The sequence below is a fragment of the Delphinus delphis genome, chromosome 20 (assembly GCF_949987515.2).
Source record: "Delphinus delphis chromosome 20, mDelDel1.2, whole genome shotgun sequence".
Lineage (NCBI taxonomy): Eukaryota > Metazoa > Chordata > Mammalia > Artiodactyla > Delphinidae > Delphinus > Delphinus delphis.
The window spans coordinates 45,474,446-45,493,946 of NC_082702.1; the positions used below are offsets into that span (position 1 = coordinate 45,474,446).

The 19,501-nt window shown below is 38.2% G+C and overlaps 1 protein-coding gene across 1 annotated transcript in view; it reads left to right on the forward strand.

Moving 5' to 3' along the window:
- Window positions 1-19,501, forward strand: part of HYDIN (HYDIN axonemal central pair apparatus protein) — a 432,285-nt gene that overhangs the window by 162,218 nt on the left and 250,566 nt on the right. The window contains 1 exon segment of the mRNA XM_060000506.1: window positions 5,718-5,817. Within this exon segment, the coding sequence (XP_059856489.1) occupies window positions 5,718-5,817 (100 nt within the window).

Here is a 19,501-nt window from a genome sequence, read left to right on the forward strand (position 1 = left end):
ATAGCATGTGAGCTCAGCAGAACCAGGTTGGGTGGGAGCCCAGATGGCTACCAAAGAAGAAAGATCTAGCTTTTTACTGCAACCCCCTTCCACTTCTTGTACCATTAGTCGTGAGTCACATTGCAAACGTGTGGGCGCTGACTCCTTGGAAAAGGACACTGGAAAGGAGAAAGGAGGACAGGGATCTGCTGAGAGCAAACTGTCCTTGACAAGTCACGGCTCTTCTGTCGGTGTGGTTTTCCCATTCTTCACCCTCCCTTTATTATTGTTTGTCCTCTCAGATCTTTGTGCTCAGATTAGAGAACCATTGGAGGTGGAGGGAGGCCTAGGGAAGTCTTAGAAACAACAAGGTTCCTTATGGCTTATTAAATAAATTAAGACCCTTCGTTGTTGGAAGAAACGCATGTCTGCTGTCTCCAGAGAAAGGCATGAGCATCATGCACAACTACCTCAGCTCTGCAAAACTCCACTGGAATTTTCACCATACATGGGTTGGAGTATCTCACCCAAGATAGAACACACCTTTTGTGAAACTTTCTCTGACAGATGGCCAAATCTGAAACCCCTCTCTTAGAAACTTTTCTGGTCATTATGTTAAGAATCAAAACTTTACTAAATCCACAGTTTCTAGTCCTAGGAGATATACTGGACGAGAAAAATCTCCTTGCATGTCATGTGCCAATTCAATCTTTTCTCTCCATGATAATTAGGATAGTTTACCTTCCGTTTTTTAGCTTCTGTTTTTTCCCTGTATCTCTTTGAGACACTTCTCTTTGCCCCAAGTGGCAATAGAGAGCCTCCCATTGATCTGAAAGGTGCTACAAGAGAATTGTGGGTAGTGACACAGATTATAGCTTCTAATCAGTGCTTTTATTTTTTTCTCTTATTGATTGATAGAAATTTGACTTTAAGAGGATGTTTTTATTTCCCAAGAGAAATTCTTTAAATTTTTCTTAAATATGATAAGCTAGCTGAAGATATTTGATTATATAGTCAAGAATGTTTCCATTTTGGTGGAACATGATGGAACTCATTACACATTATAGCTGCTCTTGAAGTCATTATTCACTGAGCTTGTTCTGAGCTGGCTGTACCCTACTCCACCAGGATAGCTTGATAAAGATCCTCCGGTGTTGACTGTATCATCCACAAGAACTTCCTGTGAGTCACCTTCCAAGTTACCTGAATGTTTGAGTATGAAGAGTGTCCTACTATGTTCACTAGACAGGAACACCAGGTCATGCTGGCTTCAATGAAGCCTGATTGTCGGTTATAGTGTTTTTAAATTTCTCCTGGCATTTTTTAAAAACAATATGAGAAAGGTGAGACCTGAGATTTTGTTATAATTGCAGTAGGGTTCAGGAAGTTAAAGAAAAAAGTATTATAGAATCCCAGCTCTGCCACTTACTATTGATGTGGCCTTGGGTGAGATACGTAACTTCCTCTTGCCTTGGTTTTCTCATCTTTAAAATGGGGATAGTACTACTTCACAAGGTTATAAAGATTGGACTAGATAATGTATATCAGCATTTTAACACAGTGCTGGGAACATGAGCTCTCAGTTAATGGCTGAAAATATTATAGTTTGGAGTTATATACAGTTCAGTCTTGTATTGTGTCTAATCTCTTGTCAGATTAGAAAGTATGATCAGAAAGTATAACATTTGAGTGGGCAAACGTTTAGATTACTCTTCTAAGTGTAAGTTGGGAATTAAAATGCAGCTATTTTATATGATAAATTTAGGCCTTGAGTCATGTTGTAAACTACTTTCCAGATAAACCAAGTAAATTAAATGTGTACATAACCCTCTGTTCTTGCACTTTGGGTTTTGATTTTGCAAAATTTTCAGAAATAATTCTTCATTGGAAGGAAGGAAGGAGATGGGTAATAGGTGGGGGGGGGGGGAAGAAAGGTGATTTTTAAAATATTTTATTTTTATTTAAAGATTTTCAATAGAGAATTTTTAAAGAGCCTCTTTAATCATTGCCCATATAATTTTAAAGGAGATCATTTTAATAGACACCTTTCTCATGATCGTATTAATCGTATTAATGACCTGTCATGAACCAGTGGTGACATGTTCATAGGCAGCTTTCAGAAAGTCTCAGAACTGTCCCTGTCGAGTCACTTGGTTATTCGTGTTCCAGAAATTCCATTTCCAGAAATATTTAATATTGGGGCAAAAACTGCAAACATGGGAATTAACTTTAGACCTGAAAATTCAAAGTTGATTCCTTCTAGCAGGTCACTTGATTAATAAGTGAAAGGCAGTCATGGGTCTGAGGGAAAAACGAAACATTAAGACCAAGAAGGAAGGTAATTACAGTAAAAGTGAAGGCCATTTGGACAATTATTTTCAACAAACAAGATAATGGTCATTTACAGATTATATTCTCCAGACTCATCTCTCATTTGGAGCAGGAAAATGGACAGCGATGGGAAAGGAGTCATATATGGAAGGAAAGCAGAACAGCAGGGGGTTCTGTACGATGAGGCTGGTTTCACAGGACTGGGAGGAAAGGATATTGATGTCAGAGCCAGTAGGGAACATTCTGAATGTTTTGGCTTTCAGAAAGAAACTTTAGAACTGAGCAATAAAGAAAGAAAAATTATTTTCAGAGACATAGGTGACATGGAAGTTAACTTCAGAAGTGTGGGAAAAGTAATATGAAATGTATCAAAGATATATAAGTAGCAGTGGGGTCATGTTAGGCTGGTTGCCTGTTACTGGAGTTTGCTCTCTCTGATTTGGTAGCAAATGCTATAGTGAGTTTTTGCTGTAAAGAAATTGAAGTTCTTTAACTTTTATTTTAATCCCAACTGAAAAATAAAAGTGTCCTTCTGCATGTTCCTAGCTCACTTCAAATGACCTAATATTGAAAACATCCCTCTGTGGGAGGAAACTGAATGACCACACTTCTGTTTTTGTAGATACACTCAGCCCTCTTAATGCACATTACCTGATACAAGCCCAGGAGAGGTTTTAGCATAGGATTTGTCCTTGAATTGTCTCCGGGGGCTCAGTAAAAGCCGTAAATTACTACGTCCTAAGCACAACAAAACAGCTGCAGCCCAGGATAAGAAAGCACGGCACCCACAGTCCCATTCTCCCAGTCTGAAGAACCCCGTGGAGGAAGGGCTTCTCAGCTTCCAGGGGGCTCCGTATCAGACAGTCCGCTCCTGGATCCACTGCTCCCTCCTCTTGGAGGTTCTGGTTGCTTCTCTGTAGCATGTCTGTCCCACCGTTTTCCAACCCACCAGTCTGATAATCAGACTTCTTTGATGATGGGATGTGCAAGAGTGCTTCTGGGATAGAACTTAAGTTTGTTGCCTTCTTGTATGCACATGGACCCTGAATTTTCTTGTGTTTGAAAGTGGTCTGGCCCAGCTCAAACCGTAAGGCCCTTGAATTTTCACACATGTACCGAGCTTATCTGATTCCCAGCATATCCTTTTTGGGGCATTTCTTACCACTCTGGTGAGACTTTTCTAGCAGAGGATTTGTAGGGATCCAAGATGGCCCCAGTGGTCAGTTTGGATAGGAACAGGTTAGCTGTGTCCATTCTACACTTCTAAACAAAGCAGAGCCTAAACCCAGCAGGGGAATACATTTGTCTCATGGGTTAGGAGTAAGGCCAGGTCTTTAGACATTCTGAGATGGACTACCCACTGATACACCAGTGAATGGATGAGCCACTTTTTCTGCCTGGCCTCTCTGCTCATTCTGGCCACGAGTGTTCATAGCACTGCATATCACTAAAAACCCCCACAAATCAAAATGGGCCAGGTAGTCGCTGTTTATCAGAATAAAACAGATACCCATTTCAAGGTTTGGAAAAGCGCCACGGTGAAATGCGCAGATAAGCAAAAGTGCTTAGGACTTCCCTATGCCCTGAATGATCTCAAAAGTCCATGTCAGCTCTAAAATTGTATGACTTTTGTGGTTCCAGTTGAGGAGAAAATGGCAGAAGTAGACTGCAAAGATGAATAGGCATTTACTAATAACTGCACAGTGTGCAAACTGAGTGATATGAATGATTCAATAAATACGTTGAACACTTACTATGAGCCACTTCTGGTTTAGGTGCTGGAGATAGAGCAGCACCCACCCTCATGGAGCCTTCATGCTAGTGGGCTGATGTGGAAGTGAGAGCTCCTGGGACCCACATGACACCCACAGCCCTCACTGCTACTTCTTTTTTTTTTTTTTTTTTAATATTTATTTATTTATTTGGCCGTGCCAGGTCTTAGCTGCGGCACACAGGATCTTTGTTGCCACGTGCGGGATCTTCATTGCAGCATGTGGTATCTAGTGTCCTGACCAGGGATCGAACCCAGGCCCCCTGCATTGGGAGTGCAGAGTCTTAACCACTGGGCCACCAGGGAAGTCCCCCTCACTGCTGCTTCTTGGAGACTCTGTGCCCTTCATGCTTCTGAAGCAGGGCGACGTTGCCTGAGAAGCACACTCACCAGGCTGTTACCTTCGTAAGCAAACCCAAATTGGCTCTAGTTTTCTGTTTTCCCCATCTTGTTTGACGTCTGCATTTTAAACCACTTTGCTCTCTGCTTGATTCTTTACTCCAGCACTATGTTCATTTCCAGCCAAACTGGAAATAGAACATGCATGTGGGACTGTCTGAAACTGGATCCTAATTATTTATCAAGTTGCCTTTCCTTAGTTTTCTATTCAGTTGGTAGGACCATTTATACATTTTTAGATGTGCTTATCACTGATGTTCTTGGCCTTATTTACAGAAACCATAGGAAAAAACCACATTTTCCCCCTAATTTTTCTGATACTTTCATCTTAGTCTTTCCAAGTGGCATAAGAATGACATCAGTCATAGCAAACAGTTATTTGCTGAGCTCTTACTGTGTACTGAATGTGGGTCAGAAAGCATTTGACCTGCATGATCCCTCGTCAGACCGTAGGAAACTCTTTGGGGCAGGTGCTATAGCATCTCCTTTTACAGCCCTGCAAAGTTACATGGTTAGTACAAAAATATTTTTCAAAAGATATCTCAAGGGGATTCTGATATGTTGCATTACAATTTCAAAACTTGGTTTTCTTATTGTGACTTTTGAGTAGTTTGAGTTAAAACGAGAAATAATATCACACTGGATCAGAACCAGAGTTTGATTTGGCCGTTGTTCTGCCTCGGGCCATTGCTGTTTTCACAGAATAAGAGTATTTCCTTATGCTGTCACTCAAAAGTTAGGAATGGTTTTTCCATCAGGTGAGTTAGATACTTCTTTCCCTGTGGCCTTTCTGGACCTTATATAGATAAGGCGCAGCACTTATCACGTATATTTCAAGATATTTGTGTACATTTTTATCATCTCTCTGAAGTGTGAGCTCCATGCAATCTTAGACCATACCTTTCTTCTTCTCTGAAGCCCAATGCTGGACACACAGTGGCATAAAATGAATGTTAATTAAATCCACAAATTTTAAAAATGCCCTAAACACCCTAGTTTCCTTTAGTAACTAATTATATATTCATAAACTCACTGAAATGATCTTTGAAGCTTGTTTCCAGCTTGTACCACCTTTTAACAAATAGTAGAAATTTCCTATCTGTTGGGTAAAATTGTGCTTTCTTTTATTTGTTGTCAAAATATTTCCTTCAAATTTCCTGGAGTTACAACAACAGCATTTAAAAGCAGTGCATTCCCTCCATCATATTGTTTTTTAATGATTCTTTCATGTTTTTAGGAAGGTGATGTCTGGCCCAATTCATCAGCTGAAGTCACTGTGTACTTTAACCCTCGGGAAGCCAAACTCTACCAGCAGACTGTTTACTGTGACATTTCAGGTAAAGACTTCTTCCGTGTGGTAAACTCAGGTTACCAAGTACCTAGAGCATGAAGTGATAAAGTGTGTGTGTGTGTGTGTGTGTGTGTGAGAGAGAGAGAGAGAGAGAGAGAGAGAGAGAGAGAGAGAGAGAATGTTCGGGCCATGTGCAGTGTATGATATCAATAGGGGAATGATGGAGTCAAGCTAGGCATGTCACACTTCTTTCTAGTACAGATCAAACTTTGAAGTACATTACAATTGTGGTGTGGTGGGTGGGGATGGGAAACCATGGGTCTGGGTTACCCTTTGATTTTTAGAGCAGTAAGAATATTACTTGACACCAATTCTCACAGTGTTATATCACAATGTTATATTTTGTTCTTTTTATAGTATTTGGCTACTTAATATTTTCCTTTTTAAGTTTTTATCATAATAATGCATGCCAAGTGAGATGGGAAGGCAGCCTGGCAGTGGCCAGAGCCACAAGGAGGGTGTACTAGTAGGGTGACAACCTGATGGCTTCAGGAGGTTGGATACATATAGAGGAGTTAAGCAAAAAAGTAAATATATTGAGGATAACAAGAGCCCGTATTTTTCACTCTCGAAGGGAGGAGATACAAATATGGGAAGGAGGAAGCCTAAGATGAGCCCTTTGGTATTGGAATGGAATTGGAGTTATCACTGTGAACTCAGGGTTGCTGATATGCATGGATATAGAAATAAATATAAATATATGTATATGTGTATGTACATACATATGCTTAATTCCTAGCTATGTTCATTGAGATGTCATGGAAGCTTTGAGACCCTAATAGCAATGAGCACAGCTAGCACCCGAAGGCTGGTTTCTAAATCCCACCCTCCACTCAGAAGGAACCTTGAAGAATTGATTGATTCTAGAACTGAGGCAGAGAAAGAGCAAGATGAGCCTGGAACATCCTTTTGTGCTGGAAAATAAGGAAATGTGTAAAGAAAGACAGATATGTCAAAATGACACAGAAGCCGGCAAAGAGACTCTCCCTGACCAAATTTGGAACAAGTCGAGAATCAAAATAAATAATGACACTAATAGATTATAATCAATTGAATAAACAGGAATCTATGAATCTACTCAATAAAATTTGCCATTTGGCAATCATAGTAATAACCAATTCTGGTGAAAATCACCAATGGCTTAAAAACTAATAGGTGAAAGGGAGGTGTGGAACAGGCTTTAACATAGTCTCAAAATATTCTCCCTCAAAATACTTACTAATCATAAAGAGGAGAAAATTAACTTTACACTAAACAGACCTGGTAGATGTCATTTTAGTTACTACCAGCAAATAGAGCAAATCAATATTGTGTATCACCCGCTAGAATGCAAAGAAAACACAGCATGTCTTCAATGATATTAGGACCAAAATACCTAACTTGAGTCTAATAACAAGGAAGCATCAGACTAACCCAAATTGAAGGACAAAACGAGATGACCGGCTTGTAATCTTCAAAAAATATCAAAAAATTTAAGAAGAAAAGACTCAACAACTGCTCCAGATTGAAGGAGACCTGGGAGACATGATATCTGGATGCAACATGTGAGCATGGATTGGATCCTTTGCTACAAAGGGGATTATTGGGCAAAGGATGTATAGAAGTTCTTTGCACTACTCTGGAGGCTTTTCTGTATTTTAAAAATGTTTCAGAATTTTTAGAAAAGCTGATGCCAGTAAATAAGTAAAACATGCATATAGTAATATGAAGCTAAATAACAGTCTGTTTCTCCAGTACTGCTTCCAAGAAGTGCCTTTACGTGTTTCTTGTGGTGGTAATGTCCCTTGCTGATTCTATGCTTGTATGGCTATTTGTTGATTTATCCATTTTATATACTACTTGTGAGTCCTCATTATGAAAGATGAAGATTTAGTTCACCTCTGTCTCCTCTACCGCTTCCTGGGCTTATTGGTTTATAATTTACATGCAATGAAATTCACCCTTTTTTGGTGTACAGTTCTGTGAACTTTGGCAAACCTAAACAGGGATGTAACCACCACCAAAAGCAAGTGTAGAATATCTCCATCACCCCATAACATTTCCTCATGCTCCTTTACAGGCAATTCTATCCCCCACCTTAGCCCCTGGCAACCCAATTATTTTTATTATATTTATTTTATTTTATGAGTTTTATTTATAGCCTTAAATAACTTTTATTTATATACTTAAAACTATATTTTTGGATCCATCAGCTCTACAGTATCTCTGGATGTATAAAGATATTGGAACCCCTAACCTGCCCACTGCAGTTAACCCTATTTCTCCCTCTTCTGTGAGTTACTCTGCTTTGTGTTGTCATGGTTGATAACCACATTCAAGTCTTCTATTTTGTCTACATAAATTTTATACACTGAAGGGTCAAATTGTATTCTGAGATTACATTTTATATTCTGTTGGTTGACTGTTCTGACCCTTAGACACTCAAAGAATGTCCTTAAGGTCTGTATCTTGTAGATTCTCTTTCTTTACTGTCCACCACTTAACTATACCTTGTTTTAGCTTACTTCATAATTGACTTGACTCTTTTGTACAGCTTTTGGTATTTTTCCCCCCTGTGGTTTCTAATTCCTCATTTCTTTATTCCTATCTAATTTCAGAATTCATGTCCTTCTTCTCCTTGAAGACATTTCCTCAGAGCCCACCAGCTTTTTATTCTAATTTAGATCAGTTACCTCCTGCACAGTTTTTATCCAGGAATTTTTCTTTAATTTCCATGTGTGTTCCATTATATCTTTTGACTCTCACTTTGCTCAAGTAACTTCCTCAGAAAAAGTGTATCTAGGTGGGAAACTTTGACCCTTGCCTGCAGGAAAATGTCTTATTCTGCCTCCATACCAACTTGAGAGTTTAGCTGACTGTAGAATTCTAGGTTCAAAATAATTCCTCCTCAGAACTTCGAAGCCATAGTGCCAACTTTATTGTAAAAATCCAGAAGTTTGAAGGCCACCCAATTCTCCTTCCTTTATAGGTGGCCTTGTATTTCTCTCTCATCTTTTCTAGGGTTTTTGTTTTCGTTTTTTTCCTTTTTTTGTACTTGGGGTCTGAAATGTCATGAAGCTGTGTCCAAGAGTGAGTTTTCCTAGTTCGTTTTCTTCAGCTTCCTATGGGCCATTTGAGTCTGGTTACTCATGTGTCCCTTCCAGCTCTGGGAAATTTTTTTTTTACATACTTCCCTCCTTTTTCTTTCTTTTTTTTTTCTTTTCATTTTATTCTTCCGGAAATCTTAACATTCCAAAGTTAGACCTACAGGATTGATTGTCTGTTGTCAAACAACAAGATTTTAATCCTCAAACATGAATAATAAATAATATTAAATGCCATTTAAAGTAATTAAATAAGGATGCCCAGAGAATTACTGACATTTATTAGTCAGAAAAATCCAGGGTAGCAGGTATGCATTCATAGGTTTACTTCCAATGTCTTCTGGTCTGTGGTTATCTGTTTGTATATAAGAATAAGAAAATGAGTTTAATTTTCAGGGTAGCTAGTGCTACTTACTTCTGCTGTTTAATGTGTAGGTCTCCCAGGAATATAACCGTGGTGATTTTAAACTTGGGGAGAGAGTAATAAGAGTACACAATCATTAGTATCCCCAAGTGCAAAAATTCCACTATTCTGCAATATCTTGTTTTCAGTCCATATCTATGGACTGTTTTCAGTCCATATCTGTGCAGTTACTTTTCTCTTTGTGTAAAGGAGTCAGGCAGTCTACAGGGGGCTGCTTAACCCAAGACTCTGCCACCCTCCACCCACCCCAGGTATGTATCCCTTCCTGATGATATTTCCTGCACCTTCCCTGGATGTAACCATCACCTTGACTTTTATGATAGTCATTTTCTTGTTTTCATATATAATTTTACCACCTATGTATTCATCCCTAAGCAAAATAGTGTAGTTTTACCTGTTTTAAAAATTTATATGTTGAAATCATACTCTATGTCTTAAGCTGTTAGCACTAGGAAGATAAAGCCATTCAATAAATACTCATTAAATGAATGAGCAAATAAATGAAAAAAATTAAGGAATGAGTGAATGAATCCTAGTTTGATCTGCTCTCTCCCTTGCCCATGGATGCTAGATTCTCAAGATGGCCCTAGAATGAACGAAGAATGGACTAGGAGTTTCTGGATTGACAGGTCTGTTTTCACACTTCAGACCAGCATCATCTAGCCCGGACTTCTTTTTTTTTTTTTTTTTTTAAATAAATTTATTTATTTTATTTATATTTATTTTTGGCTATGTTGGGTCTTCGTTGCTGTGTGTGGGCTTTCTGTAGTTGAGGTGAGCGGGGGCTACTCTTCGTTGCTGTGCGCAGGCTTCTCATTGTGGTGGCTTCTCTTGTTGCAGAGCACGGGCTCTAGGTGCACGGGCTTCAGTAGTTGTGATGCATGGGCTCAGTAGTTGTGGCTCGCAGGCTCTAGAGCGCAGGCTCAGTAGTTGTGGTGCATGGGCTTAGTTGCTCCATGGCATGTGGGATTTTCCTGGACCAGGGCTCAAACCTGTGTCCCCTGCACTGGCAGGCAGATTCTTAACCACTGCGCCACCAGGGAAACCCCTTCCCTGGACTTCTTAATGGATCTGGAGGAAATGTTGGTATATCAGTGTTCAGACATAGGCTGGAAATGGTCCAGTGGCCCCCACATCACAGGTGCTGGGACCTCCCTCCCAACAATGGCTTCCCTGGGATGTTGTGCTTGGCCATATTCCAGGGGGCTGGCTGCTCTCCAGGAGGTTCCCAAACATTACATAACTAATTGCATTTATCTATTGTTTCCTTTGCAATTCTGAATTCTGCCACAGAATTCACATCCTGGGTAAACTGAACGGTGTAATTTTCCATCTCCATGACATTCTTCTTTATTTTGTTAGTGGTTTATTAAAAGATAGGATTGCCAGGGAAGGGTTTTGTTTACATAGTAATTCCATATTGTCTTCCCTGTAAATTCTGTGCAATTCTGTGTCTTTTCAAGGGCTGGTGCTGATTCCTTACTATTATCTTCAAAGGTTGGTAAAACCTCCTGGTTTTAGGCCACTAAGAAATACTTCGTAGGCAAATAGAAAGGCTCCTTCCCTCGTTTTGTTTTGCTTTGCTTTTGTTTTCCTATATGCTTTGAGCATATAAAAGCAAATACATATAGATATGCTTTTCCTCATACCATTTTACATAAATGACAGCATACTTTACACAGTAGTTCTAACACTGCTTTTTAAATATTTCTTAGAGATTATTCCGTAACGCTAAATAAAAAGGGGCCATTCTTTTTCATGGTTGTATAGGAATTCTTTGTATTTACATACCACAGTTTGACTTCTCACCTTTTGCCACTGAGAAATAGAACACAGATTCAGAAATGTACATAACGTGTGCTGTGGTAGGCAGAGTAATGGCCTCCCCAAGATGTCCATGTCCCCAGCATCTGTGGATATGTTACTGTGTATATGTTACATTGCATGGCAAAGGGGAATTAGGGCAGAAAATGGAATTTAGGTTACTAATGAGCTTACCTTAAGATAAGGACAATGTCCTGGGTGGCTCAATAATAATCACAAGGGTCCTTAAATGTTCAAGAGGGAGGCAGAAGGATCAGTCTCAGTGTCGGAATGATGCCCTATGAGAAAGACTCTACCAGCCATTTCTGGCTTTGAAGCTAGAGGGCCAAAGAATTCAAGCAGCCTCTAGGAAAGGAAAAGGCAAGAAAATGGATTTTCTCCTAGACCATCCAGAAAGGAACGCAGCCCTGCCAACACCTTGATTTTAGCCCAGTGAGACCCATTTTGGATTTGGACCTCTAGAACTTTTAAGATAGTAAGTTTGTGTGTTAAGCCACTACGTTTGTGGTAATTTGTTCTAGCAGCAATGGGGAACTAATACACACACATGTACAGTATAACAAATAATTATAGGCAGACATTATGTAATTGCCACCAAGATCAATAATAGAATAATTCCAGCCTCAATAAGCCCCCCTGTGTATTCCTTCCCAATCACACTCCCTTCACCCCAACCTCTCCCTGAGATAATCACCATTCTATCCTTCATGATCATTATTTCCTTGCTTTCATTTATAGCTTATACTCCCATGTGTGTATAACTAAACATTACAATTTAGTACTGCCTGCCTTTGGAATGTACATAATTGGAATCAATCTGCGTGTCTCATCCACGTTGTTGCTCGTAGCTCTAGTTGCATTTCATTTTCATTGTTGTGTAGTGTTCCATTGTGTGAATGTATGTTCAGAGACAGGAAGTAGCAGGGAAGGCCAGTGTCATTGGTTTTGGGGAGGCCGCTCGGGATGCATGAAATTTAACCCACATCTCCAACTACAACCTTTTCTTCTTTTGAAAGCTTTTATATCTAGGCACCATGAGTACAGAGATGCACAGAAAGGCATAGAATTGCCCTCAGAAAGGCATAGAATTGAGTGGGGGGAAACTGACACATAAATCAACAGTTACGTAATGCCATACAGTGAATGAATGATAATAGTTGAAAAGAATACAGGACACACAGCTTAGTCTTGAAATATATGTTAGTCAAGTGAAAAAAAGGAGGGGCTGGGCACAAGAAGCAGGGAAACACTTGTGAAAACACATAGAGAAATACTATGTAAAAATATACCATGAGCATGAAATGACAAATAACTGCAAGTTCCTGGGGTATGAAACAGAGAGAGACAGAGAAACTTGGGAGGGGACAGGCGGGGGCAGGAAATGAAGCTGGAGGCTGGTGTAGTAGGTGGGAACCAGTTCTTGGAGGGCTGCCCTTGTCTGCCCGACTAAGAACCTCAGCCTTCACCCAGAGTGAGTAAGGAATCACTGAAGGGCTCTAAGCAGGGGAGTGATCTACTCAGACATGAATATGGCAAATACAACATCATTAAAATCTTTTCAGTTAATCTGAAACTGAATTTTTTTCTTCATTTAAAATTTTCATATTTCCTTAGAAGTAGTTAAACCTGTATGTTAGATATTTATAAAGACTTGCTGATAGTTTGATCTAGGTCTCAAAACTGATCTTTCATGTATCTTGACTTAACAATGGAACGTGTAAATACCTGATTTAATCATGAAGATTGCCTTTTAAAAAAAATGAAACTCAAAGGGAAACTACACATATTTGGTTTGGATCACCATATGGGAACTTCAAAGGAAGTAACACTTTCTGATTTCAATTGTGAAATATATTGCTAGATAACCTCGTTAATGGGTGCTTCAGAGTCAAATGCAGAAAAGCAGCATGTTGGAAATGACTCCAGACATACCCGCTTCCTTTAAAGACCCAATTAATATGAACCTTATTGTCCATTTTCATTCTGTGCATCATAAGAGAAACATCTGAGTTTTTAGCACAATTTGAGGCTTTTGAGTTTAATCCTAATTAAACTAAAGAATGGAGATTTAGGAAAGGAAAAGCTAAATCACCCCAATCATTAAAAACATTTTTGGATTTTCAGAGTAATAAGTGAGTAATACTCTACATATTTATAAGCTGTCTTTCTCAAAACTCATCAGATTGCAACCTGATAATGATATAAAGTATCTTAGTCCTATGAATGAGAAATTATTTTCTGGATCAACTACTTTAGATTATATTTACTTTAAATTGCATTTTCAGTTATCAAATATTTCAAACATAAAGAAAAATACAGGGAATAATATACCAATGTCTTTTATACATACCCAAATTTAGGAAAACTTGAACAAATAGAAACGCCCATGTTTTTGGTCAGGAAAATCAACATTATAAATAGGTCAATTCGCCCTGTAAATGCAACGTGATCCCAATGGTAATATCAGTAAGGTTGTTTTGTTTAATTGGGTGGATTCTAAAATTCTTATGGAAGAAATAAATGAAAGTAGGGTTGCCTAGAAAATTCAACAAGAATACTGTGGGAGGACTAGCTCCACCATATATTAAAACATTAAAACCTATAGTAAATACAGTTGTATGTATGGTTTATGAACATGAAGAGAAAGTAGCCATCAAATCAATATTTATTTTTCTTTTCAACCATCATCATCATCATCATCAGCAGCAGCATGTCCTAATCCCCTAAATCCTACCCTCCCCCAAATCCTTATTTCCCATAATATATATTATTTCCCATTTCCTATAATATAATATAAATTTTGATCCCATACCTATACATGGGACTTGGATTTCTCATAGGGGCCTTTTCCCCCTATTCAGATTGCAAGGTAGAGGACAAGCTTCGTCACTGCTCCCTTAGACCAATAGGTAGAATTTTTCTAGTTTCCTTTTTAGAAAGAGGCATCCTTTCCAAGGTCCTAATGTGTCCTATGTGAGCAAAATAAAAACCCTAATTTGCTTAAGTCACTTTGTTCTGTTTATCTTTTGATGCATAACAAACCATCCTAAATTTAGTGGCTTCAAACAACGAGCAATCACTTATTTTGCACAGATCTGTGATTCAGGATTCAGCAAGGACAGCTCTCTTTGCTCCACATGAAGACAGCTGGACACGCTTGAAGGTAGAAGCTGATTTCATTTTTTAGCTCATCCATCTATATATCTGGCATTTGATCCTGGCTGTTGGCAGGGACCTCAGCAGGTTCTGTTTGCTGGAACCTATCAGTGGCCTCTCCATGTGGCTGCTTGCTTCCTCATAGCGTGAACAATGGACTGAATTGTTGAGATGAGAAATGTACTGCAGTCTAATTTTAATTTCTTTAGGTTATCTGTCTTTCTGTCAGATTGATATTAAGAATTACTTTATGCTTTGATGTTCTACAGTTTCACTGAGATGGATTTGCCTTTATCCTACTTGATATGCTTCTTTAATTTAAGAACCTTTAATCAATTCTGGAAAATTCTCAGCAATTATCTCTTCAGTGTTATTTTCATCTCATTATCTCAATTTTTTCCTTCTGTAAATTCTTTTAGATATATGTCTTTCCCATGGAATTGCAGAGTCTTTTAACTTCTCCTAATATATTTTTGATTTCTTCATCTCTGTATGATACATTCTGGGGTTTTTTCCCAAGATCTTTCTTCTAGTTGACTAATTCTTCAGCTATTTCTACTCTGGTATATTTATCTATTCAGTTTTTATTTCATCAACTTGATTTTTCAGTTTTAGAAATTCTGTTTGGTTTTAATACTTTCATTTTTGTCTCCTTCAAATGGTTTCTCTTTCTTCATTTACCTGTTTAAAGATTTTGAGAATGCTATGTTAGAGTTTATTTAAGACTATTCTATTATCTCAAGCTCTTGGGGTACTAATTTGCATGTTTTCGGTAACCACTGATTTTCCTCATGTTGATTCTTCAGATGTCTTGAAATGTTTGTGTTGTTAGCTCATCTTTAGCATGTGCTATGGAATGAATGCTTGTGGCCCTGCCCCCTTGCCCCAAAATTCATATTTTGAAACATAATACTCAATGTGATGGTATTTGGAGGTGGGAACTTTGGAGGTGATTAGGTAGAGGGCAGAGCCTCCATGAATGTGGTTAGTGCCCTTTATAAAAGAGACCCCAGAAAGCTCCATTGCCCATTCTTCCATGTGAGTGAGAAGACAGCATCTGTGAAGCAGGAAGAGGGCTCTCACCAGACATTGGATCTGCCAGCACCTTGATCTTGGACTTCCCGGCCTCCAGAACTGTGAGAAATAAATGTTTGTTGTTTAAGCCACCCAATCTGTGGTATTTTATTACAGCAACCCAAACAGACTAAGACAGTACGGGTACTGGATCATGGAGGTGTTCCTTCAGAACAATTTTTTATTTCTTCAAGACTTCACAACTTTTATTTTCACAGCTTCTGATTCTTTCACCTATAATATAATATAAATTTGGATCCCATACCTATACATGGGACTTGGATTTCTCATAGGGGCCTTTTCCCCCTATTCAGATTGCAAGGTAGAGGACAAGCTTCATCACTGCTCCCTTAGACCAATAGGCAGAATTTTTCTAGTTTCCTTTTTGGAAAGAGGCATCCTTTCCAAGGTCCTAAATTTATGCAGGGATCGAAGTTCAGTTCCTCATTCCCAGATAGGAACAAAGCCATATGCCCTATTTCTATGAGGGTGTTTAAACTGAAGCCATTAGACCATAAGGCTGTATGTACTTTAAAAATCTCTGAGTTCCCTTTTTATTTCTAGCACCTGGTGTTTTCCTTTCTTTCTTTTGGGCTTGGATAAGTATTAAAACTATATGTTTGTCATACTTTTAATATTTTTTTTGTATTTGAAGTGGAAGGATGTGCTGAGTCAGCTTACCCTGCCCTGTTGTCAGAAGTTAATATAGTTAACAATGTTCATATCTTTCTTGAGGTAATATCCTTAGAGAATCTGCATAGAGTCACTCTGGCTGCTCATTAAAAATGTAGGTTCTTGGGTTTCACCTATGTTTTTTGAATTAAAATCTGTGGAGATAGTGCTAAAGAATATTTTGACAAGGACTGAAAATTAAGTGTGTAACAAGGTTGCAGGATACAAGATTTATATAGAGAGAAATCAATTATGTTTCTAGACAATGAACAATGGAAATTGAATTTTTAAAAAGCAATATTACTTATAATACAATAGCATTAAGAAATGTGAACTACTTAAAGATAAATTTGACAAAAGTTGTGGAAGACCTGTACACTGAAAACTATAAAACATTGCTGAGAGGGCTTCCCTGGTGGCATAGTGGTTGAGAGTCTGCCTGCCGATGCAGGGGACACGGGTTCGTGCCCCAGTCCGGGAAGATCCCACGTGCCGCGGAGCGGCTGGGCCCGTGAGCCATGGCCGCTGGGCCTGCGCGTCCGGAGCCTGTGCTCCGCAACGGGAGAGGCCACAACAGTGAGAGGCCCGTGTGCTGAAAAAAAAAAGAAAAAAAAAAAAGCACATTGCTGAGAGAAATTAAAAACCTAAATAAATGGAGAACTGTACCTTGTTAATAGGTGGGTAAATTAAATATTAAGATGTCATTTACCCCCAAAATTCATCTTTAGATTCAATGCAATTCCAATAAAAATCCAAACAGCTTTTTCTTGGTAGAAATTGACAAGCTCATTCTAAAATTCATATGGAAATGCAAAGAATTTAGAATAATCCAAACAACTTTGGAATAGAAGAACAAAATTGGAAGACTACTATGACCTGATTTCAAGACAACTTCTAAGCTACGGTAGTCAAGATAATCCAGCATAATATCCCCAACTAAAAATTTTTAACTTAATCACATCTTTTGTCATATAATATTCACCTTTTTTGCCATATGAAATAATACTTACAGGTTACAGGAATTAGGACCTGGATATCTTTGGGGGCCATTATTCAGCCTACCACAGATCCTATGTGGGCGCCCAGTTGTTTTAGCTCTTTATACTGTGTGGTCCACCTTTCTGTACTGATTTTCAACACCTGCTCTGTCATAAGTCAAATCTGCATATGTGTGCATTTATTCTGAGTTCTGTATTCTGTTTCTTTAGTCATTTTGCACTTTCTGCCCCAAGACCACACTATCATAATTACAATAGATTTACAACAGACTTTAGTATATGAAAGGGCAAGTCCCCTCAGTTTATTTTTCTTTAGTAACGTCTTGGTTGTTACTGGCCCTTTGATTTTACACTTAAATTTTATAATGAACCATCAAATTCCTCCAAATTTTACCTGCTGGCATTTTGTTTAGTAGAACATTAAAATTATATAGATCAGTTTGAGGAAAATTGACAATTTTATAATATTGAGTCTCCCATTTCAAGAACATAACCTAGTTCTCCATTTATTTAGATCTTTCCTCATATCTTTCAGTAAAGTTTTACAGTTTGTTCCTTGAAAGTCTTAAGTATATTTTGTTAGATTTACTTATAGGTACTTTATATTTTTGTTGCTTGAAAATTAATTTTTTGACTTGCTGTGTGTAGAAATGCAGTTGACTTTTGTATTTGATTTGGTAACCATCATTCTTTATCTTATTAATTTTAAAAAGTATTTATAGGTTCTTTAGGATTTTTCAGGTAGGTAGTCATAAAATCTGTGAATTATGACCATTTGTTCTTCCTATTTATACATCCTCCCTCCCTTTTTCTTGTCTTACTGCACAGGAATGGAGCTCAAGTATCATATTGAACATCTAATATATATATCTTAGATGGCAAGTTTTTGAAAGCCCATGGTTACATTTTCTGGTATTGAATGCAATATGATCTATTGCATTCACAGATTTTAGGGCTGTGAAAGGGGTTCTGTAGTACATCTCCCTGCTTCTCATGTGTGAAACCAGGACACTGTAATCATAGATGAGAAGCTTCCCTATTTTAAAAACATTTTAATATTTTGCTTTTCTAATAAGGAATCTGACCTTAGAGCTTACTAGTTCTTTCAAGCTTGTCCATCTTGCTGCCTTTTGCCAAAATCCCTGCTTCAAAAATCTTGTGGAAACATAGCATTTGTAATGTAACACTAAAATTTAGACTAACTCTTACAAACACAAGCCTGGGTATTACTTTACTCCTATTCTGTCCTGGGTTAGGGAAATGGCTAGCTACAAATAAGAAAGTCTCCTTTGAAGTAATTAATAATTCCCAAAGAAACATTGGCTCACTGCTTTTGTACAACACATCTCCTTTTCTCTCTTTTTTTTTTTTTATTAAGGAAGGCAGTCAAGATAACAGATTGGGAAAGCTTTAAGCCTGACAGTTATAAATAGTCTTGCAGTTTATTCCACAATGTATTTGCAGTTCTCTTCCTTTGCCGTTCTGAAAGTTGGATCTCTGTCAGAATACTTTTCTCTTGACCAAGGAGTACAAATCATTGCCTTCAAAACAGGTTTGAAGATTAAAACTCTAAAATAATGGAGTAGGTTGATAAGGTTTGGGCTCTCTGAGAATTTTACTGATGCTCTAGAGTGTTGTCAAACCAACACTGATCTTTAGAGGAACTTCTTTCCCAGGGATCACATGGATTGGGAGAACCCTTTGAATAAATGAGCTGTTTCCAGATATTGCTAAGATTGCTCTTGTTTCTTGTAATCAAAGCAATACTTGCCTAATGACCACTGTGTTGCCAAGCACTAGAAGGGACCCAGAGACAAGTATTCTTGTCTTTAAAAGGACAGTCATGGAGAGGAGGCATTAAAGATACAGACGCTGAATAGCAATAGAAGACAGTGGAACATAAAATGTCACAAGGCATTATTATGATGATAATAAATTAATATTATTAATAACAACCAATAATATCACTTGGTTGTTCAAAGTGTATTTGCTCTAATACTGAAAATTACATCTAACAGAGCATCAAAATAATTTTGAATGTTCAAAATGTTACACACAGAGCAAATACACAATTTTTCCCTAAATAACTTGAAATTTTAGTGGTGCAAATTTAAGGAAAACCTATTAAATTATCAAATATTTTCGAGTATTGATTTTTGAGGGAGAACATGGAAAGACAGAAACCATTAAAACTGTTGATGTTTTTGTGTAAATTAGTACAACCATTCTAGAAGACAATATGGCCATAGCTGTCAAACTGTCAAATGTGTATCCTTTTGTTCTGGCATTCTACTTCCTATAGTGGTGGTATAGTGGTGGGCTGGGTAATTTAACTCCCTTTCTCTCTCTGTCTCTCTCTCTCTCTCTCTGTCTCTCTCTCTCTCTCTCTGTCTCTCTCTCTCTCACACACACACACACACACACACACACACACACAGA